We start from the raw sequence: 23,385 nt of genomic DNA on the forward strand, positions 1-23,385 counted from the left end.
GCGTGTGTTCATCACTCACCTTGAATTCCAGCTCCATGGCAGTGACAGTCTCCCCCACCGGGGGTTGGGTGAGTTTCTGGATGTGGGCGTACAGGTTACGGGCCAGCACCTCGGTGTTGCCACAGGTGGCAGCCTCCAGCAGGGCCTCGTGGATGAAGATGTACTGGTCCTCAGTCTGGACCATGTAGTTCCTCTGAGCGCGCATGCACGTCACGTGGCCGTAGATGTCCACCGACTTCTCGTGCTTCATGCGCTCCAGCATGGCATCGATTACGATAAAGCAGCCAGTCCTGCCCACGCCGGCGCTGCAGGGAAGAGACGAGGACACGGAAACGTCTTTCATTCATGTTCTACTGATTAGTATTTTTTTGATGATGCCAATCCTTGTAGTCGTCAAGTGAGGGCGGTATACACCCTGAACAGTTCTCTGGTCCATCACACAGACACATGAGAGACAGACAACCATTCTCACTCACATTCACACCTACTGTCAATTTAGAGTAAAGAATTAACATAATCCTGCATGTACTTGGAATCTAAAAGGAACTACTGCAGTACCTAGAGAAAATACTCACACACAAGACAAGACACATAATCACCATATAGGAAGAAAAGGCATCAAACTAGCTTTGCAAACTTTTTGCTAACCATTGACAACTCCTCTACACTGTGGAGCCGACAAAGAACTTAGAATATAAATTTTAATATGGCACTATAAAGATTTCTAAAATAGCAACACAAGCTTCGGTTTCGTCTGGACTGTGGAAGCCTGAAATAATTGCACAACAATAAAATGGTGAATGCTGAAATCCCTCATAAAAGCTGCCCTTTGGTTTAGTAATATTGTTATATTTTATAATAACGGTTTGTTTTCTGTTATTTTACATCACAGAGAAATTGATCAGGAAGTCTAAGTTTTTCTTCTCTGCTAACTTTGTGTTGGCAGTATTGATATTGTTTTGATACAGTGCCCCCTACTGTAGACACACCCACCTGCAGTGGACCACCATAGGCCCGGCATCTGGAGGATTGCAGGACTTCACACGTCGCAGGAAGGCCAGGATGGGCGTCGGATACTCGGGTACCCCGTGATCGGGCCAGGCCATGAACTGGAACTGTCTGACTTCTCTCTTTTCACTGGAGCCATTCTACAGCAGAGACAGAAAGGTATCTTAGAGGTTCACCTCGGTACTTTTAAATGTAACTGGCCTTTTTTTAAAAAAATTAAAGCCATTCAAATATCTTTTCTTGCTGCGAGGAAATGTTTTCAGCAGGTAAGTGCAGCCTGAGTTGATGAAAGGCTGCTGGGTCTCTAAAGTTAAAAGAAGAAGTGATTCAATTGTCAAAAAGTCGTTATTTTAAGCTGAGGACTTGATTTGGCACATAACTTTGATAGCGACACATTATGAGCTCTGCCTCTACGGCTGTGATTACTCTGCAAGTGTCTGTGCTGATAACATGTGTAATCTGAGAGTTGTACTGCAGCAGCTTCAGGGAAACATGTCGCTGGCACAGCTGCCACTTTGGATTTAAACAAAGGACCTGCTCCAACCGGAAATCTGCTTTTAATTGGAAATTATTATAATGTCAGAAATTATAGGCAAGGAGAAATTAAAGGACAAGCTATCAGTCACAGTAGTGCTGCGCTAAAGTGCATGAATCAAAGTGGAAACAGAAATTATAACCTTGCATCGCCTTTAATAAACCAAAAGACGAATCAGAAACAGTGGAAACCAATTATCTCAGAGAAGAAAGGACTCTGGTGTTAAAAGCCTTTTATCAGCCTTTGGAAAAATAAGGAATTACAGCTTTAAAAAATGACCCCAGTTAATGATGAGCAGCAATTACCTGCTGGGAACATGTTCTCAGCTGAAAATGAAAAAGCCTGCAGTTTACCTTATAGAGGGCAAATGTACGGACACTGTACGTGGCCAACTCTACAGTGTCCAGCATGGTGACCTGGATCATACCATAGGTCTCCGTTCCACGTGACGGCCAGTACTGGTCACACTTGACCTGCGTGACAGGGGAAAAGAGACAAGGAGAAGACACGCTGTCAAAAACAAGCTGCTTCTGACACACGGCAGAAGGCAGGTGAACGCTTTTAGGAACACACTGATGAGCAAGAAGGGAACAGCGTAGAGGTCACTTCAAAGGCCTGGTCCAATGTCTCATTAAAAGAAAAAGCAAAAACCAACTACTCTGACTCTACTGAGCTGCAGCACTGCAACAGAACACCAGAGATCTTCTTAAACCAGCCAATGATCTCTGTTAATGAATTCAGTCTGAGCTGGTGGCACTTATGTCATTTAAGATTATGGAGCAATCGTCACAAGTGAGATTGGAATTGTCAGAGGAAAAGTGTCTAAGAACCCGGTCTGGTGGATTTGTGTGAAAGCATAAATATTACAATAACAGAAAAGATACATTTGTGATCATATCTACCATTTTACTCTGTAGTCTCTTAACAGCATTAAAAAAATCATTTCATCTTTGTAAAATGTTGAGGTGTGTCACGTTTTATTTGATCTGGTCTTTCAGAGCAAACGCCTTTTTTTAACCAAATGTGAAAGGAAACCTGTTCAAATTAGATTTGCAACAGATTCTTATCCAGCTCCATCTCTTTTCCGAAACTAAAAGAACAATTTAAAGGAACTGGATTCCAGTCAGAGAAGCTGGTTGAGACCTGGTGCAAATAAATCTCAAGTGCTAGAGATGTTTATTATCAAATATCATTTCTTAAGCTAGGTAGATAGCAAGTTGCCATCTGATTCAGCCAATCGTTTAAAATAATAACTCCCATCACCAACGCAGTAAATCTTCTGTACATCAGAATCATAATCTAAAGGCTGAACTACTGGATCTTTTCTAATGTCACAGCTCCTGCGACGAGGACTTTATTGATTCAGATAACAGAGAGGAAGCGGCGTGGTGCAGACAAGCTAATCATAATGATACTGCAGTACAGAGCTGACATTTGGAAGCACCTTGGACTTTCCCTGCGAGTCGACTCCGATGGACTAAGAGAATATGTGGAGAAATTGACCGTCCACATTTGCCCCTCTTCTGTGACAGCTTCTATTCAGAGGCAGAGCTGAGACTCTGCAGGAGAAAGTCCACGGACTGACAGAGAACCGCCCGCAGCACAAACATATGGATTAGCAGTCGCCGGCGTAATGAATATGTCTGAGGTTGGCCGGCATGTTAGCCCTAACACACACAATAAACCCAGCCACTGTTCTGAGGAAACTAAAGTTTTTTATTTTTATTTTTTTGCTCTTTGCACTACCCGTCAAATGCTGTATTTTCTGGACTGCAAGTCTTTCATTTTTTAGTGGTTTGTCTGCTCCCACAACTTAAATTCAAATGTGTCTTTTACGTTAAAAATACAACCTTTATCATCTGTGGCCACAAGAGGGCATATGTGAGCTGACTGCCACTACTGTACTACTGAAAATAATGACATGACTTAAATACAGAGGGTTTTCAAAGCGATGAAATAATATGTGCGTCAGTTCTCACCATCAAACTTGGTCCCAACCTTTGAAATTTCCCATGCATGGGCGGGAAGTGACTACGATATAATGAACTCAAAACACCGACATTTGTATTCACTGCCACAAGCAAAAAAGACACACACACACAAAGCTCACAGTGAGTAATATTTGTGCTCTCCTTCAAAGTTCTGACCTTCCATGGCTTCACTGGCCGCTTATGAAAGCAGAGGAATTGTCCTGCTGTCAGATCCCTTCAGATTTGACAAATCCTTGCTCTGTTTAACAAAATTCTTTAGTCTGCCTTCGCGGCGGGAGGTCGACTGGCTGGGTATATGTACTGTATGTGTGTGTGTGTAAATGTGAGTGTTTGTGTGTGTAGATAGAGAGAAGATGAGATAGAGTCAGTGCACTGCAGAATAGTTCTGCAGAAAATAAAAGGAGTTCCTGTGAATGCAGCACTGCCTCCTATTCCTGTGGTAATCATTTTTTATTCTATGTTATCACTTTGTCAGCACAGTTCTGTTACAGTTATACTGCCAATAATGGTAATTTAGGAATGGGAAAAGTGTTGTACTTTGTGGCGTTATATATATATATTATTTTCAAAATGTATTGGTATTGAATATTTAACAATGCAGTCGTCCTTCAATGAAAGGAAGGTGGCAGTTTGAGACCCTTGCTTTATTTATGTTAGGAACGGAAAGATGATGATATTAATAGTAGTTAAATGATGATAACAATTATTATTATAATACAGATTAACATTATTAATAATATTTCCTTTTATTGTATTTTCATGTTAAAAGTGAGCACCAAGTATAGACTCCAGTCCATATACCTGCCTGTGGTCTACAGTATATAAACTGTATATATTATAAGAAGTCGCTCTTACCCGTGACTTCTCCTCCAGTCTAGTCATCATGACAATAGTGTTGGATCTTTGCTCCCACACCATCCTCCAGAAGTCACTCAGTGTCTCTGGCAGAGGCCCCTGGGTGGCGATGTAGGCATTCTGCTTCCTGTAGCCATCGATGTAGTTGGCGTTTATGTAGTCACTTCCAGGAACGGCTACAACAACACAAAGTGAGGATGTTGATCACAAATACTTGATTAGAATCATTATTACATTACAGCAGCAGTGATAAAGGTGGAAACCACCATTGGCTGCTGGACTCTGACAGTAAAATGGTCACATGATGTTTTACCATCCACAGAGGTGAGCACCACTCTGGAGTGGTCGTAGGCGATGACATTTGCATAGCGATTCTTTGGCTTGTTGACTTCCATGTTGGAGTTTTCCCAGGTAAACTGCTGACCCGGATCAATGGACTATTGGATAGGGCAGAATTACAAAAGGAGAGAAGAGGAGAAAGAAACACAAAGAGAGCCTCTTGAGATTATCACTGGTGAGGAGATAGGGCAAACTGAACACGTGTCTGCTGTCAGTGGTCTACTGTGGTATATGTCATGGACCACCAGGCCTTAAAAAGAACATACACCAACATCATGTCACTTAAAAAGCCACAGCGGAGTGCTACAGGTAAGTGCTTTTATATCGTATGTGAAGCACTGTGCAGGCTGAGGCAACCACTTCATAAAACCCCACGGTGCTTCCTTCACTGCAACTGCAGCCAGTGTACTATGAGGCTAATTTTTAGCACGGCTCTCGGCATCCTAAGGTTGAAGCAGAAATACCAAAAAACAAAACAAAACAAAAGCACACCTGTTATTCTTGGACAAAACCATTTGATTTTAATTATGTCTAAAACCAACAGAAAGACAGAGCACTGGTTTGACCTTGGTGTAACATCACATTTTTGGACGGTCCTATTGAGTTTCATCATTCTCTGAAGTCATGTGCCTGACTACTTGCGGTAACCATGAGTTCCCTGACTGCCCCCTCCTCCCTCGCCCCCCATTTCTATTTTTGCTGCTTGTTTTTTTTTTCTCCTTCTCCTTTTCATCCTCTGCTCATTTTAACCCTTCCCATCTTGAGTCATTTGTCTGCGATGACGGTCCACTGCATACATATTGATCTGGCCAGATATGTGACGGCCTCCCCTCCCTCGGCTCAATAATGTCGCAATCTCTTGTTATTCCACATCGATCTACCTCAGCTCACTTCAGAGCCGTGTCTGCTAATTTCCCAAACCTTTTCGCCTTACAAATCCTGCAGGACTCAGAAAGACAGCTTTAAATTACTTCACTGCAATTTACTGTGACAACAACAGTGCATTAATTGGTAGAGGATTTTTATATTTCCTCAAACATAATTCTAATTGGATTAGGGCTGTAGTAAAGATAATAATCAATTATTACATTAAAATTATTACATCTCTTGTTTAAGCCTCTGTTACATTTAAAAGATAAAGGCAGAGCCTCAAGTAACAAGAAGGGCAAATTTAGAAGCTAATTAACATTAGCAGTAATTGTTACATTTCACATTTTTTGACAAAAACATACAATTTGCTGAACTTTTCACACGAGCCAAGATCAGCAGATGAACTCAACAACGCAAACTTATTAGCAACGAGGGGCATAATACAAACGACATTCATTTGCAAGCTAGGTAAGCAAAATATGGACACTAGACTGGTGAGGAGTAGCAAATGTGTTCAGTGGAGGTTGCAAAAAAGAAAAGACGAGAGGTACGACTGCTGACACACTGAAAGTGCCTTCAAACGTGTATAATAATAGTAGTACGGCAACTGCAGCAAGATATTGCTTCCTGTCAGAGGAAACTGCAGCACCTGTGATTGACAAATTCTGCTCATTACCCAGTGTGCTCATAGCTCGGCGTGCTACAGACTGGCGTTGATGGTAAAGTAAATGTCAGAGCACCTTGAAGATTAGGGGAGGGGAAGGTGGCGAAGCCTTGACAAACTCTGTGCCGTGGGGTAGAGCATGACGGCAGCAGCTCCACGAACACTGCCACGGCAAATCTGCTGGCACAGACTACTGTGGCCATCTGCTTGCCATAGAGGGGGTCTTCCCTGGCTCAAACGGCCTGGTGCAGGACAAAGACTGAGGTCAGGCTGTTTGGCTCAAACCACACAAGCCAGGTCTGCAGCTTGATGTGTTTACATGAACGCCACAGGCCAGGAGGTGACGTGATGTGATGGAGGCTCAGAGGAACACAGCTTAATTCTTGTTATCTCCCATGTTAGCAGTTAGCTTCACACAGTACATGAAATGCTATATATTTGTGCTTTAAAAGTGTAGTACTATACACTGGTACTGTCTTTCAAATTGTACACATTAAAAAAAAAAAAACAACCTTACTGAACGTTCTGAATACTGTTTCTCTTCACAGCAGACAGATTTGGTTCACAAAGTTCCTCACAAGAGACACACAATCATTTTACAGGAATAGAACAGTAAAAAGTCAGAACTCTATCGACTTGTTTGTCTTGTAATCTACCACATCAAAAAGTATGTACCTGTATTAACACACGATGCAGGAAGAGTCATGCAATCGAAGTGCATTATGGGAGATCGTGGTAAAGATACGATTGAGAATAATCAGAATTGGGAGCCATATATTATACACACACAAAATGCAAACATTGGTACGGACTCATAGTCATATGACAACCAGCTCTGGTGAGCCATGTAAAGTGACATGGAGGCCAAGATTCAGCCCATGGACCTCGTGTTTGATTAGTAATAAACACTATTTCATTTTATTTGTAAAGCTATGTTTTTTGCACTTGGTTCTAATACCTTTTATTGACCATGTGACTCTTAAACAACTTGGTTTCATCATTAAAGTAGGAGCCAAAGACGACTGCACTGAAAAAACACCCAACAAATAAAAAACACAGCTGCAGTGATTGTACATTTAAAGATGACTCCTGCCTTCATCTCTCCTTGCTCAGTGCCCACATCAACTATGTGGCACTTTAAATGCTAATTTGCTTCTTTTGTTGAGGAAAGTAGTGACAGAGAGATAATCCGTTACACTGCTGCAAAATAACATTCCTCAGGAAATACGTCAAGACGCACGCAGATGACTTAAGCAACCTGCCACTACCTGCTTGTCATGTGAAGGAGCACCTCGCTGCAATTTATGTAGGAGATTTTTCATTGTGCAATTGGAAATAGAGCTGTAAAAATGACTGAACCATGTCTGCGAGCTGAGACTTTCATAATCTCTGTGAAGACATGAACAGAATCAAAGGACAAAGACACTAAATTCCCCCCCAGATAAAATAACCAGAGACACTGATCCACTTTTAGTGCACGGCTCTTACCTCATACTCCTGCGAAAAGCGAAGGCCGTCATTGGCCTTCAGTCGCTCTATGTGATCCGACAGGTTGGCAACAGTGATGGGTGGGTGCTCCCTCATTCCTGGGACAAAAAAGAAAACAAGACAAGGCACAGAGAGAAGGGTGAGACTTTTCTTTTCTTTGTATGTGACGTTCACACAGATGAACACAAACACTGGTTGGACCACAGGGTGAGTGAAGCTGCCAGTGGGACCATGAGGTGGCTGTGTGACGGTAAAGGAGAGTGCACTTCCTTCAATAATGCATGGTGAGAGGGGAGAGAAGAGAGAGCGAGGGGGAGAGAGAGACTGTGTACGTTGAGACAAGCCGGTGAGATTTGGTGATATCGTCATGCTAAGTGAGGAGAACAGAGGTGGTGCTGGCTCAGCGATGCACATGAGTGGCTGGGTGAGCATGCTCCAGAAGGAAGCAGGAGGCAGACATCTCTGACCCCACAATGCTCAACAGGGTAGTGGAGATGGGATGAGAGCAGGAACCTACACGTTTCTACAAATCAGTCACACTGTCACTTCCCAGAGAGTAAAAAAAAAAAACTGACTGGTCACCAGCCCAAACTAATTTCTTTAAAAACCTCACTTTGTACAGTAGACTTATCTTAAGGTCCAGCCCAGAGCGCCCGGGCTGGATTAATTTCAAACACCCCCGCCCCCCTGCTGTGTTAGAGATTTCCCATCACTGGGTTATAGGAGGATTTAATGTTAATCTACCCACAAAATTCTCCCTGTGCCTTGAACTCAGTGAAGCTCTGAGCTTAAACGGATTGTTGGGAACTGGTCTAAGACGTAACAAAGTTCAGTCTACGACACGTATGCAGACCCTCAGGGTACACATGGGGATCATTGAGCTAATGCAGCCTCGGATTTACACAGAAATGGCCGACTGTAGTAGGGCACAGATATTAGCATTATTAATGCTTTTGGCTGATTACACTTCTAAGTCATGGGTCATGTGAAAAACAACTGCTAAAAGCCTAACATGGCTGCAGCGCTAAGAGCTAATGTTTGGTGACTATGGCTATTGGACAACTGGAGAAGACAGATTTAATTTAATGAAACAAGAGGAGGATGTTCATCACTTTATCATCAGTGTGCATGTGTTTGTTCTCCACTCTCCGTATTTACTGTAGACTAAAAGGTTTTATGGGAAGTTCACTGGCCGTCAGAGGACAGACAGGCTGCCTGGTCCGAGGCGTCAGGCTTGTGGACCTGGGATGTCTGTCAGGATCCCACACAGGGAATGGGATTAGGGAGTGAGTGAGAGAGGAGAGACTGCACGTGTGTCATGTTCACAGTAGGCGAAAAAGAAGACTAACTTGGAGTGTTGGGGCAACGATGAGAGCTGGTACCTGCAGAGAGAGGAGAGTGAAGGAAGGAGGAACACTTTATCAGTGGAGGAGGCTCAACATCAGGCAACCAACCAGGGCAGTTGCAGTGCAGTTACTGCCTTCACGGGACAACTGTTTGTCCTTCTGTGACCACTTCATAAAAATCTGTTTGTAGTCTGTGATGTAAACTGTACTGCATGTTTCAGGTAAAAGGCCAAAGGTCTCTGCAAAAAAAAATTTCAATCACTAATCACTGTACAGTTGTGTTTTTCTTTGGATCTTTATAGAGATTTTTTCCCATTGTTTGTGTTTTTTGTGCTAATCAACTAATCAAAAATGTATTCAAAATTGCAAAAAGCAAACAAAAAAAACTGTCAGAGAGATAGAGAGAGACATGATCAGTGTAATTATCAATGCTTACATGAATGGCTGCACAGCAAATGTAGAGATTACAGCCAATCCTCAGACGTCAGTACAGCTTAGCTCACAGTTTGTAACGCAAATAGACAGAAGCAAACACACGTCACCTCGTAAAAGTGTCAGACTGTCAAGTTCACCAGGATGACCAACTGTGATTACTGCAAAGTACTTACAGGAAGTGATGAAACTAGAATACTACGAGTCATTTAACTGGCCTGTGAGTACTACATCGTTGTTTTGGTCTACGTTGTCTATTCAATCTTTACTGCTTAATCCTTCTAAAGGTTGAAGGGTCAGGGCTTGAGTAAATCCTGCACAGTTTGGATTTCCATCAGAGCACAAACTACACTTATGTTCATCACTATAGTCAGTGTTCAATTAAGAAGATTAATTGTGGAGGAAAACGAATGAAGCTAATATAGAGAGAGCACGGACTACAGCCAGAACTTCAACCATAACATTATCAACAATGTGTTATTACAGCAAAGTGGGTCGGCCTGGTTTAAAAAAAAACCCAAACAAATCCACTAAGAAGCCAGGTGGCATTAGGTAAGAACTACAACCTAAGTGGACAGCTTGACAAAACTGACTGGTCCCCTGCTGCGATCTTTCATGTCCACTTAACTTAGCACTGGAGCCGTTATGTAACTTCTGACAATCTCCATGCATGTGGAAAAATGGCCAGTTTTGGAGGTAGAATTGACAAAGTTAACATTTAGAGACAGAAGTAAGGAGGGTACAGTGGAAGGATAGAAGAAGAGAGTGCTCTTTCAAGGAAGCAACGTCGCTAAGGTCTCCTGCTGAGAGGCTGTTTTTGAGAGTTTTGCTCGTGAACACGGGCTCACTCACACACATGCAGAGACGTGTGTGTTTTGCGAAAGGATGACATTTTTTCTCAGCTCTCTTGCTTTCTGTCCCGTGCTCACCTTGACATCAGAGGTAGTGGGACTCATTACCAGCTGTGTGGGATAATAGGAGTCCACAGTGGGGGAACGGGAGGGAGGAGATCAGGATCAACAGACACAAAAATTAAGAAAAAAGTGACGCCCTGATGAGGTAGGCACCTAATACGACCTCTGTCTCCACCAACAAAAGGGGGGGAACTCTCCATCTCTATTGTGTGAGGCTGGGAGCTAAACTTCAATCATACAGACCAGAGTTAGAAATAGAAAATCTAATATACCCCTCCACCCCCTCATATCGACATATTTCTTTCTTATTTTGAGAATTATTTGCCTGGGGACAAATAAGCTGAACACATGAATTTTATACAGCAATATCTTACAGAGAACTAATAAACACAAAATCTATTAGAGAGAAAAAAGAGAGAAGCAGGTGTTCACTTCACAAGAAGTAGGTTTCTTTTAGGGGACTTTTTCGAGGTTGGATATTGTGAAAAAGAAAAGGTTGAAAAAGGAATTATGATTAATGTAACATTTAATTTGTAATTTATATTGTTTGTTTTTTTTACCTGGGGTCTGATAGTTCAGTCTTCTCATCTCCACAGGATCGGAGGAGTTCGCCAGCAGGGAGTCTTTCACTCCACCAGAGTGGTCGTCTTTTGGTAAGGGTGACGCCCTCTTCCTGTGGTGAGAGAAACAGCAAAGCAGCACAGTGATGATCACATTAAGCTCACTTAGTGATTCAATGAATGAGCCGTTAGCTCAGCCGTTTATTCTTCAAGCCAACTTCAGGCTTCGCCGATTGGATGACTAACAATGACATATATTTTTGTTTGTTATGAGTAACAAAAAAAGGAGACACAAATGAAACATCAATATCTTCAATGTGTTGCACACATGATGAGGTTAACGGCATAGTTAATGGTTCTCAAAATTGGGTCTGAGGACCAGCAATTCCAGAGACAGTAGGTAACAGGGTGTTGCCCCCATTAGTTTGCCAACTGGAGTTTAATGTGTTTAAAAAATGCCATCATTTTCCTGGAGTGGGCTAAGTTGAGCTTGCTAGCTGCTGGATAGATGACAGCTGCTGTGTGGGTATGTGTACATGTGTGTGAATGTGTGTGTAGCAAAGATTAAAATGTGTGACTTTTGCTGCTGTGTGTGTGTGCTAACAACACATTGTGTTTACTGGCTTTCCAGATTGAGAGGAAAACAGGCGGATGCTGTAATTAGCGCATCAGCTGGGTGGCACAACACTGGGTAATTAGACTGGTTCTGCGGCACCTGCGATTCCAGGGCTTAACCGAGTCTAACATAGCGCAGAACAGAAGAGAACCACGCCAAATGACTCTGCTCAGTCAACCGTAGCTTTGTCCATCAGCTGGAGTGAGGAGGAGAAAAGCCGTTCTGTCTGGATCCAGATTTTCAGATAGTCGGCATCTGCTAACGCACGCACACATATGCTTCTCCACCTCGCTCTCTTATTACCACACTCACAAGCAGATACGCTTGCAGACTGTATCTGACAAACAGAAATGGGTGGAAGAAAGCATCAGGGTGCCTTCTGGAAATTTCTTATCTCATTACATTCCATTTGCAAGTGGCAGCGTGGGTTTCAGGCAGGATTGAACCTGCTGTTGATAACCAGTGTGGAGAGAATACACAAAGCTGCTGCTGCCAGCACAACTTCAGCTCAGTCCAGCCTAAGTGTTATGGAATGGGCCTTACTGCTAACCATTAACTGATGCTGAGAAGGTTTAGGCTAATGCTAGTCCTGTCAGGCTAAGTCTGTCCTGATCATCCAGAGAACACCACTAGGTGTGTGTCTCCCTTTGACCTGTTGGGATGAGAATCTCAAACCCAAAGAAATATGGGCCATAGACCATCAAAATAAAAATTTACAATATGGGCCATAGACCATCAAAATAAAAAAATATAATATAGTTATATTTAACAGGTATTTTTCTAAATACAGATATATCATAGCTGTACCTCCCTTAAAATAGATGAAAAAATAATTGTATATCACAAAATGTGTGATAAAGAGTGTGTTCATACCTTAATTTTTGAGATACACTCTTTTTTCATGACATATTATATAACTTATTATTTATAAAAGTGCATGGTGTGCATAATTCTCAAATCGTCAGTATTTAGACTAAAATAAACTTTTACAGTTGTGCAAATATCACCTGATATTTATACATAAACATATATTTATGGACTTTTTGGGGAAACAAAAAAAAAAGACTATTTACAGGTAAGAATATAATTACACAGAGTCCTATAAAAACACACACTGTCTGTGTGCACACCATCCAGACCACTAAATGAGAGAAGAACAGGGTCTTTTGTTGAGAATCCTGCTATGAGAGGCTTGGGGGAGGAGGAAAGGAGGGAGGAGAGGCGTGAAGGCTAAAAGTGGAGGAATAAGTCTCGGTTGAAAATGTCAGCTTAAAAGATGGGAAAATTTCTTTTTCAGCAGTTTCCTCCTCTGGCATTTACTTCACAATAGCCCATTCAGCTGCAGGTGATGTCTTGGCATATTCAGAGGGGGCCAATCCTGACGGAGTGAGGGGGGGGGGACGCTGACATGGACTGGATAATGAAACACAGCAAGGTGACAAACCATAGCAAACAAGATGATCTGAGAAGAAACACTGGCACTGGATGTGAAACATGCATTGTTACACAGATATGACCCAGCCCCCCTCACAGCCCCCCCCCTCCATTTATCAAGGGGTGCAGAGTCTGCTGCTTCTCATGTGTATGATGTCAAAGTGAACCAAATGGAAAAAAAAAGTTTTTTGGGATATAAAGCTGTTTATATTTTCAAGTAACATATACGTTGAGAGGTAACTGATTCTGCAACCCTACAGACTTGATGAATACAACTGACTGAACAACACGAATGAAGGGTTGGGGGGGTGTGGATGCAGGGGGATGAAGTTGTGACTGACACACCAGTGAAAGTACCCACCTTTCCTGTTTGCTGCATTTACAGAGGACAAGAAGAAGTAGTGGGAAGGTTATTAAGGAATTCTGAGCCACATGGACTGAAAACCTGAAAACGACCCGTTCACTCATCCTAGTAACAGACACTTCTGGGAACAACTTCGTGATATCCCTACAACAACACACCAGACTCCATTGTGACAATCCCTCTGCACATTTTCTGCCAGTCCACTGTGACAGGAGCAGCCAGCCGCGTCCCACAGTACCTTCTGTCAATATGTGTCGACGTGAAAACAGGCCTTCCAAACAGAGGACGTGTTATTCAGCAGCAGGCTGTCTAAAGGCCTACTATTATCCAGTCCCTTTTTTGCTGAAGATGGCAGCCACGCAGCAAAGTGCACGGCTGAGGATGGCAGGTGTAAGGAGAGGATTGATGGGAAACAGCTAATTTGTAATGGAGCCATTGAGAGAAGATACAGAGGTGGGATTTCACCAGGAGGAGGACAGGTGATATAAATATTATCACATGTCACATTACCAATAAGAAAATAAAATATAATAGTGGCTTCACATTGGCATTTGTACAATTATTTATCTCATCTTATAACGCACAAAAAAAAAAAAAAACCCAAATCATTCAACCCGTGGTTCCTCTGCTGTTAAACTGTATATTATGGTATTGATTCTGGGAGCAAGTCTGCTTTGTCAGCAGTTCATGTTTCTCATTACTTTTCCTGTTATGACAACAACAACTGGCACTTACAAGTGTATCTGTAAGGGTTCTTACTTTTTAAACAGCAGAATGGCAATGACGATGATGATGATGAGGACAACGGCCAGAACTGGGCCCATCACCCACAACATTTCAGTCTGCTCCGACCCGTGCGGAAGAAGTCTGGTGCCTTGAATGGGGTCTGAGTAGGGACTGGCAGAAAAAGTCATCTGTAAAGACGAAGAGTTCACATATGTTAGGTGGAAGTCACATTTATTCATAACATTCATATTCATATCATATCATATATATATATATATATATTAATTTATTGCAACTACAAATATGCCTGCGACATGATGAATGCTTATATCCTGTGGACAAGTACTGGTGTCCTTTTATCTACCTGCCATTCTTCTCACCTTTGCAGCACACAGCCTTCAGGCCACTACCCCCCCCCCCCCCCCCCCCCCCCCACCCCCTTCCTCCTCAGTGACCTGCATGCTGTTCTGTTGCCCTGATAAATGACCGCCTTCTGTTTTGTGACTACATTACCTGGCCTTAAGCTTCGTTTTCATGGCTGTTGTTCTCCTAGTGCTTTGAATTCTTAGTTTCAAATGTTTTAATTGGCTCAGTGTGTATTTTATTATACATCTGTATTACATTTACTATACCATTTTAAAATTCAAAGAGAGTGAACAGTTAAAAGAAAGTTTAGCAGGAATCTGGACCTACTATTCCAACTGATTTCAAAATAAAAGGCTACAAATAAAATAATCATGTTCAAGCCATTCAGCTAATGATGCTAAGTACAAACACATGCATACACAAGGTATCATTAAATGTATTATTTGTCGACTTTGCAAAAAATAAAAACAAACTGTACTTTGGCCACAGAACAACCAAAAAGTTGTTCACGTTGGCTTTAAATGATACATCTACAGCTCCCCATCTACAACATGACATACAGGATGGAAGAGGGTGCAAGTGCATGCCTGTGAGGTGGGGAAGAGAGCGACACAACATAGTGTTAATAAAAAAGTGTGTGAAAGAAGAGTGTGACCGACTCTGTTGGAGCGAGGTGACAGATGATAAAAAGAAAAGTGAAGGTGCAGGAATCTGTCGCAGCAGCACAGCACCTCTACTATTGAATCATGATGGGAGATACAGGTCATGAAAAGAATGAAGATTGCGCGCAGGGGCACGGGTGACAGATCGCAGCATTCGAAGGGAATTGGGCTCACAGCATGGGGCATGAGTGGTTGGGTGGCAGGCAGCAATAATTCAGATCATTAGCTGCACAGCAGTCTGCTCTTCCACACACAGGCAGATATTAATTGGAAAGAGAGGCTGTGGTGTGTTCAAAGTCTCCTGCACTCTGTCACAAAGGTGTGTTATATCTCTGGTACTGTTAAGTAACTGCCAGTACAATTCAGTGTGTATGCAAACTAGCATGACTTTACAGTGGGCATGGACGTAGAATAAGACAGGTAGGAATTGAGTAAGTGTGTATCAAAGCAGCACCTGAGAGAGAGCAGCGTGACTTCTTCATTTACTGCCGTCATCCATACACAATCTGGCAAATTCTATTCCCTGTTGAGACTAAGAACTGATTCAAAGAAAGATACGTTTTGGACGTTATGTGCTTAGGAGACGTAGTGGATTATATCAGACAGAATGGAAAGAGACGGATTCACTGACTTAGTAAAGAAGGACATGGAGATGGTTGGTCTATAAAGTGAGATGGAGTCTGATGTTCAAGTGTCCTTTAGTCTGAGATGAGAAAATGGGAAAATGAAGAAAATAAATAAAATTAAGGGTTTAGGACGTATAAATATATACAGAGGAGGATTCTAAAGGTTACACTGTTGCTGATATAACATAATTTAAAAAGCCTCCTGATCATGTGAGTAAGCCAAAAATAAAAAGTCTGAGGGATGTAAGCCCGCACAGAATCCTGGGAATTTTTTTTTTCTTTTGCTATTATAAATGACCGCAGCTGCGCTTTTGGTGAAGGATAAGGCAAGAAGAGTGAGTGGAGAGGGCCTAACAAAGAAGGGCTTTTTGTCTGTTGGCCACAGTGAAGTACTGAGATCATCCAATCTGATAAAAGATCAGTCACGCAGCTCCTAATGCTACTGCCCTCACAGAGTGGGATCAGAATGAAGTGTGGGTGCATTAAAGTAACACGTGAAACTGAGAGTGAGTCAGAAACAGTAAAAGGCGTCAAAACGTCCTGAAGTGCACATACTATGTCCACATGGCAGCAGTCGGTGGGAATTTATCTGGGTAGAATGCAAGTGGAATGAAACCCTTAGAATATCCTTCAGGTTTTTGACTCACGCAAATGACTGTTTGTTACTTTTAGATGAAAATAAAGGTCTGACTTCGTTTTTATCCACGAAAAGTTTTGCTAAAGAAAAACATCTTGTCATTAATGCATGATGATGATTTTGTCTTGTGTAATAAAAGAATGGAACCAATCACACTCGGCCAATAAAAGAGTGCAGCGACCCTCTCTCCACTCTGTTGGTTAATATTTGAGCACCAATGACTGTAGTATGAGATCAGATCTTATCTTCAGGTTATGTTAACAAGGCAATCAAAACCAAGCGTACCCTCTGTGTCAACAAAGAGTGATTAGAAAACTCCACCCAATCACTGGTGCCTTATTACTGATGTGGCTCAAATGTCTATGCAGATTACTGTGAAACTTTTATTATTATTACTGGGGCTGGATTTTAAGGGCTATTGCTATGAGGCACAAATGGACATTAGAAAATTTTGAGCCAATAAGTGAAAAAAGCAAATGTGAGAGATCCATTTTTCTGTGCCTTTAAAAAAAAAACAAATTTTTACAAGTGTGTTGCTACGCTGTAGCTTCTCTGTTGGAGTGTGTGTAAATTGGTGGATTTGAAGTCTCTGTCTGACAAAAAGGGAAAAAAAAGTGTTAAAGTGAGAGTGACAAGACAGAGAGGCAGAAAAAGACACAGAAGCCAAGGTGTTGTTGTTGTAGCAGTACATCAAGGCTGTTCTGGACCTCGGGCTACACCACTTCCTTAGACATGCTCTACTTCTCTGTCCCCTGAGCTTAGCATCTACAGTGCACATTAGCTTCAACATGCTGCTGACCTCGGGGTCAACTTCTTTCCAAAAAATACCTCAAATTAGCCACAGGGATGTGAGCCAGACAAACAGAAAACATGCAAAGTCGCTCATTTTATGTCTGTTTGTGCCTCCGTCTGTCTGTCTCACGGGAGGCCGTGTTTTTCTCATCAATGCGTGACACGTGAAGAGACAGTGAAAAAGAGCAAAACAAAATAAGTGAGAAAAATATGATGACAGAAAAGACAAAATTCTACTTTCTTCTATATATAAACCCAAGAATGTTGGTATGGGGTTATTTTTGTTTTCACTGCGCAGATGAATACAAAATTGGGCAATCAAGATTGGGCTGTGGTCGGACGACCAATCGACTATATATTCATCAAGATTGGGCTGTGGTCGGACGACCAATCGACTATATACAGTATGTGACATTGTCATGAAATGTGAAATCAGCAAAAAAGTCAGTCATGCTTTTGTGCCCCATAAAGCAGTTGTGGTTTGCAAAAAAGTTTGCAGATGAAGAACACCTGAAAGACACAGGTATGGTTTCACTTTAACTCACCTAAGATCACGTCTGTCTTATCAAATAAAAAAAAAGCACACCCGGTTTAATCTGCTCAAGTTAAAGTTCTCTCATCCAGGCTTCACAGACAAGTGAAATTTCTTTTAAAAATCTTCTTGCATTCTTCTCATCTGGCATCACACAGTATCTTATGTTCATCCTCTCCTCCCTCTCTTCTTGCATTAAAACGTAATGTTTAAACAGAGGCANCCCCCTCCTCCTCCTCCACCCATGTTTATCTGCTCCAGGCTGGAGAGACATGAAGGCGTGTCCTCTTCACTCTCCCATCCCTCTTTGACTTCCTCTCTGTTTCTTCTCTCTAACCACTGCTGGCAGCTCCTGGCCCTTGATATAGCAGTGCTTATTAAACCCTGGTGGTCATGTTTGATCTACACTGGGAGAGTTGGTAACAGAGAAGCACAGTCAAGACACCAGGCATTTACTCCAACACTTCTTGTCTAATTCTCTGGGATCTGCTGTAGTTCCTGCTTCAGGCAACCTTCTGCCAGCCTCTTCATCACCCTGCACGCTCCTCCTTCTGCACCACCTGAGTGTGGTAATAAATACGTGACGGTGCTGTGTCAAAAAAAACAAACAAAAAAAAAACCCACAGTCGCTTTGCTTGAGATTCCTAAACCATCCAGTTAAGGAGCTTGTGCATCAGTTAGTGTCAACCCGCCTCTGTTTTCTACTATAATACTGGGAGAGACATAAAATCCAAAGTGTTTGGATGACAGATTGAACTTTAACAATCTTGTTACTGTAAATTCTTCAGTGAAAATACTCCACACAGCAGTTTCTGGGTTTATCTTCTTTCCTATACTGTACTTTTAAATCAGTGATTTCTTTTCCTTCTGGAACTTTTGCACAGTTCAGTGAGAGTACAGGCTCTTTAGTCAGTAACACTGTCTCCCTCCTGCCTGTTTTTTTTATGTCAGTGAATTTTGCCTCTTTAAAGTCTGCATATCATTTAGATGAATTTATATTTAAATTAACTAATGCTAGAAAACGATTTAACACGGAGGTCAAGTACTGGTTAAAAACACAAAACTGTATATTTTTTCAATGTAATAGTTATATACTGTGTATTACTATCAATTGGTGGGTTTTTATCCTAATGTAGTTCCTTCACATTTATCTTCAATTTCTGCCTTGTTATTTTGAATCCCTTTTTCTTCTCTCACCCAAAGGCCTTTCATTTTGTGCAAACAGCAGTTGCTTAGCTACTGGTAAGTGGAAGAACTTATAGTCAACAAAGACTACAAGGTTCCGAAGTTAGCACATCTGCTTTGTGCAAACAGAGAGACCTGGGTTTGATTCCCATAGGAAGCACATACTTGGCGCCTCCAAGGGGCAGACTGTTGTAGCAGATCTGCTGTTAACACAACTTCCCCGGTGTGGGATCAATAAAGTAAAAAAATAAATAAAATTAATCATTATTATTATGAACACATCAAACTACCAAAAGTACTGAAGTGAAGTAAACTGAAGACGACGTAATCGTCATCATCAATCTGCTCCTGTCCCTGCAACAGCAGGTCAAACCAAAGTTAAATAGTCTTGACTCTTTACAGCCCCTGTTAAAGGCAGGTGACTTGTTTGCATTAAGTCAATGAAAGTGGGTCATGAGATCAATCTGCAAACAACTAGGTGACTTTAAGGCGAGCAAACACACACCGATTGATTCTCTGTGTTTGCGATGCTCAATTAATCCATAAAATTAGTTCTTAAGGTGGGAGTGTGTTACATAGTTAATGAAGCCGAGTAAACAAACACAGACACGTTTCGCGTGCGACTACAGGCCTAGTGCATCAGGCACCAGAAGTCAGACTGTTCCACCGCAGAGGGGTTTAAGGATCTGCTTTGAAGTGTATCTTCCCTGCCTACTATAGTTTCCTTCCCTTCTTAGAGGGAAGGAGTGGGGGCAATATGGCAGACGATTTCCTTTGAGACATTTAGAGCAGCGTTCAAGGGAATTAGACCTGCTTTACAGACTCCAGAGGATCTGTACCAAGGCCCTGGTCCTCTTAACTCCAGCTGCACTAATCAATCTCCTCTTCTCTCTTTACTGTAGAGAAAGATGGTAAGAGTTAAAAAGGAGACACAGATAAGGATAGAAGGCAAGGGAAAAAAAGAAAAAATCAGAGGCATAAAAGAGAGGCTGGATGAGCAGGAGAGAGTGCAGGAGTGGATGAAAAAGGTGAAAGTCTGGGATTTGGTTTTGGATGTGGAGCACTCCTTCTCCCTCCTCTGTGGTTGCCCAGGGCTCAGCCTCTGAATATGCATGTGCCGGGCGGTAAAGAAGCCCCGAGCAATCGCAGACTCTCATTCTTCCTGCAGCTTAGTTTACTCCTGACCATCCAACAGGGAGCTGGGCCTCAGTGTTAGTGCTGTTTGATGAGTGTGTAGAGCATCCACTTAGAAAGCCCACAGTCTTGTATTAGCATTGTTAAGAGATCTCCACAGTGCCCTGCTGGCAGCTGAAATAGCAAGGCTAGATGTATGATGTAATCGTCAAGTGATAAGGGAGTTATCAAGACAAGCTACAATGACTTTTATAGGGAAACACATTAAAGGCTAAATGGCAGTAAAAGGAACAACAATTTGGCTTGCCATTGCCGTTTTAAAAAAGCTGGAGGAGCAGTGTGGTTCCAACCAAAGGATGGATGATAAACTTTATATGTTTTGGAAAAGAAAAGTTGGTTCAAATGCACAAAAGCAGAGGTTCGGCCTGAACTCAGTCCTAATGTAATCTGCTTCACAGGCTCCTGATCAGTAACACGACTTGTGTGTGTGTTGGAATGTCTCTTACGTTACTGGCGTTCCCGTCGACGGGCTCAGACTGAAGCTGGGCCAGGACGAAGCAGAGGTACTCCTGTGGACTGGTCAGCGGTCTGTTGTAAAAACCACCGTACATCTTCTCATCGCCCAGGGTGAAGTTGGCTGGCAGTGAATCCAACTTAGCAGCGATGTAGGGCTTTGAAGAATCTAAGTGGCGTCGGCGTCTCAGTCCTGGAAAGTGGCTTGACTTGAGCAGCTGTGAAACAAAAATAAATAAAAATAATAATAATAAAAAACTATTAAGGTTGACTTTGGTAACAAATGGTTAATCCTAATTTACCCTCTGTCTAAGACAGTTATTTTTAATGTGACCGGGCCAAATAAGAATATTTTAACCTGCTATCTTTTGTGAGGGAAAAGCAAGAAAAAAACCCTGATGCTTCATTTGTGAAGAGACCGGTTTTACTGCATCACCTCGTATGTGACATGAAGGTCAAAGACAAATCAGAGAGGAATTGTACGCAGCCGTTTCTGTGCAGGAAGCTACTTCATTTCCCAACGCTGAGACATAAAATCATACAAAACTCTTAACCAGGATTGATTAATAGCTGCTGCCAAATTAGAGATAATGGTTTCACACTCTGAAATGCCCTTTGCTCAGTAATATAACTTTGCAAACAATGCAGCCAGGCTATGAAGTGAGCAATTAGCACTTGCTCCAGCACACAATCTCAGCATGACTGCCAGCCGGCCTAATAAATGAGCACGAACACACGGCACTGCGGCATTGTGTTTCCAGCAGTATTTTCTTCCTGTCTGTAACGTCTCACGTGCTGCTCCACATGTGCTTTATTAAACTGTTTTATCGGAGTGGGGAAAGAATGTGCGGCTCATTGTTTAATGACTCGGGGAATCCCATCTCTCAGAGTTCTCCAAGTAGCTTGAACAAACAAGTGAGCCGAAAAATTCACTCAGAAAAGATCCTGTTAACGTTGAGGCGTTTATCTCAAAGTCCCTCACGGAAAATGATAAAGAAAACTTTTGGAAAGTAAGTATTAAACCCAAAATGAAGCCAGAGCACCGCTTGTTTAAAACATTTAATTTAGGTTTATGTGCTCAAGACTGGCGCTTATATTTGAATCACATCATTTTCCATCCAACTGTTAAATTCAACAGATTGCTACTGTCTGCAGACCCATCTGTCCAGTCCTGTCCAGTCATTGTTTGTCATCCCTTTGAGCCCAGGAGGGAAACACTAATTAGCTGAAACCAGTGACTGCCTATCCGGTCGGAAAAAAAAGAGATGCTATTGGTAACCCCTGACCCAGCACATTAGCCAATCATCTGACGGCTGGCGCTCACCTCCTCCAGGTCCATCTCGTCTGGATTCTTCCACCGCTGCTGCGACACTGGCACCACCACAATGTAGTACCACCTGCCAAGGAAGGAGAGACAAATACCAAGTGCCAAGATCAACATTTGCCAAGCATTTTTTCTTTTTCTTAAAAAATAGCACAATCAAATCAACCATTTCTTAGTATAGCCCCTCTTCATTGAATTCACAAGAGGGTCAACACCAGCAGACTGGCAATGTCTTCTCCTGTTAATGGCTAATTACTCAGAACATCTGCCGTGCAGGCTGCAGCACACACCGTCCCAGGGAGAGGAGCTTTCAGTAAATAGAGCTCCCCATAGGATGCTGCAGGCTAATAGATCCAGCCAAGGGACCAACAGCGTGTCTGTTTTTATCATAATGAAGACTGGAAATAGTAGGAACATAAAGACTTTGGCAAGACTCTAGGGTTGGATCAAACTCAAGAGGTGATACCTAATTAAGGTTTACCAACTCTGGTACTGGTACCTGTGCATCTCTATACCTAATGATTGTTGGAGTTGACAGCAGTGCGTTTGTATTTATTTATGTGCTGCCTCTCTTCCCTCAGCTCAAAGTTTTCCCCCACAATGCAACATTCTAGCACTTGTAAGATCAGCTGCAGCTGACAGTGAGGGCAGGTGCTCGTCTCCCTCTTCTTCTCCAGACCTGTACTGAGTGATTCAACAGTCCGTCAGGCCTTTGAGAGATTGGGAGGGAATGTATAACAAGACCGGCCCCCCACCCCAGCACACACACACACACACACACGCACCTCCACTCTCTCATCTCCCCTCACCCATGCTCTCTGGCTGTCAATCCGACCTGGAACTTGGCCAGCAGCTCTGACAGCTCTGTGATTTATTTTGTACCAATCCACCCCAATGCCCTGGTGTGGGTGTGATTACATGATATATGATTATAAATCACTATAATCAGCTGCTGTGTTTTAAAGTAGGTTGGGTATTGATCAGAAACAGCCTTAACATCAGCGTTTTGTCGTTGTTAAATAATTTGCATCGGTTATCACTCCTTCATCATGATTGTTTTTAAGAAGCCTGGAGCCCTGAGATCAACCCAAACATGAAATTTTAAAGAGCAAATTCATTCATTAAAAAATGTACTGCTGATTTAAAGCTAAATATTGGCAGTGGATATTGTCACCGACCTGACGGGTGAGGTGGTTTGGACCCGGGGTAAGTTTATGATCATCTTGCCATCCTCGGCCAGATGTGTGCTGGGTTTAGTCTTGATCAGGTCGGGGGCAGTTCGGATGGACACCTGCTGCTGCAGACCTCCTGCAATGTTTCCTCGGCTTGTAAGTACGAAGGAGTAGTCTGTGTCTGGCTGCAGCTGGGAGATCAGCTTCCTCTTCAGGTTTCCCTCCACCTCCACGCTCTGCTGGTTGTACAGGATCTGCCACCACAGGAAGACACTCAACAGTCAGCGTTTGGACAGTGAA

At 42.4% G+C, this 23,385-nt stretch overlaps 1 protein-coding gene across 12 annotated transcripts in view; it reads right to left on the reverse strand.

Annotated features, from left to right (window-relative positions):
- ptprfb (protein tyrosine phosphatase receptor type Fb) overlaps window positions 1–23,385 on the reverse strand; it is a 159,618-nt gene that overhangs the window by 13,397 nt on the left and 122,836 nt on the right. For 9 of the 12 annotated variants that reach the window (XM_025052511.1, XM_025052512.1, XM_025052515.1 and 6 more), the window contains 12 exons: window positions 23,092–23,339; window positions 21,914–21,986; window positions 20,583–20,807; window positions 14,176–14,330; window positions 11,003–11,115; window positions 9,100–9,132; window positions 7,751–7,848; window positions 4,703–4,826; window positions 4,390–4,565; window positions 1,897–2,016; window positions 994–1,148; window positions 20–305 (listed from right to left, as the gene is read on the reverse strand). In XM_025052511.1, coding sequence (XP_024908279.1) covers window positions 20–305; window positions 994–1,148; window positions 1,897–2,016; window positions 4,390–4,565; window positions 4,703–4,826; window positions 7,751–7,848; window positions 9,100–9,132; window positions 11,003–11,115; window positions 14,176–14,330; window positions 20,583–20,807; window positions 21,914–21,986; window positions 23,092–23,339 — 1,806 coding nt within the window. The remainder of the gene's footprint in view (window positions 1–19; window positions 306–993; window positions 1,149–1,896; window positions 2,017–4,389; window positions 4,566–4,702; window positions 4,827–7,750; window positions 7,849–9,099; window positions 9,133–11,002; window positions 11,116–14,175; window positions 14,331–20,582; window positions 20,808–21,913; window positions 21,987–23,091; window positions 23,340–23,385) is intronic. The other 3 variants (XM_008334621.3, XM_008334617.3, XM_008334614.3) reach the window with 1 other exon arrangement.

This window comes from Cynoglossus semilaevis, chromosome 20 (assembly GCF_000523025.1).
Source record: "Cynoglossus semilaevis isolate Cse_v1.0 chromosome 20, Cse_v1.0, whole genome shotgun sequence".
Taxonomy (NCBI): domain Eukaryota; kingdom Metazoa; phylum Chordata; class Actinopteri; order Pleuronectiformes; family Cynoglossidae; genus Cynoglossus; species Cynoglossus semilaevis.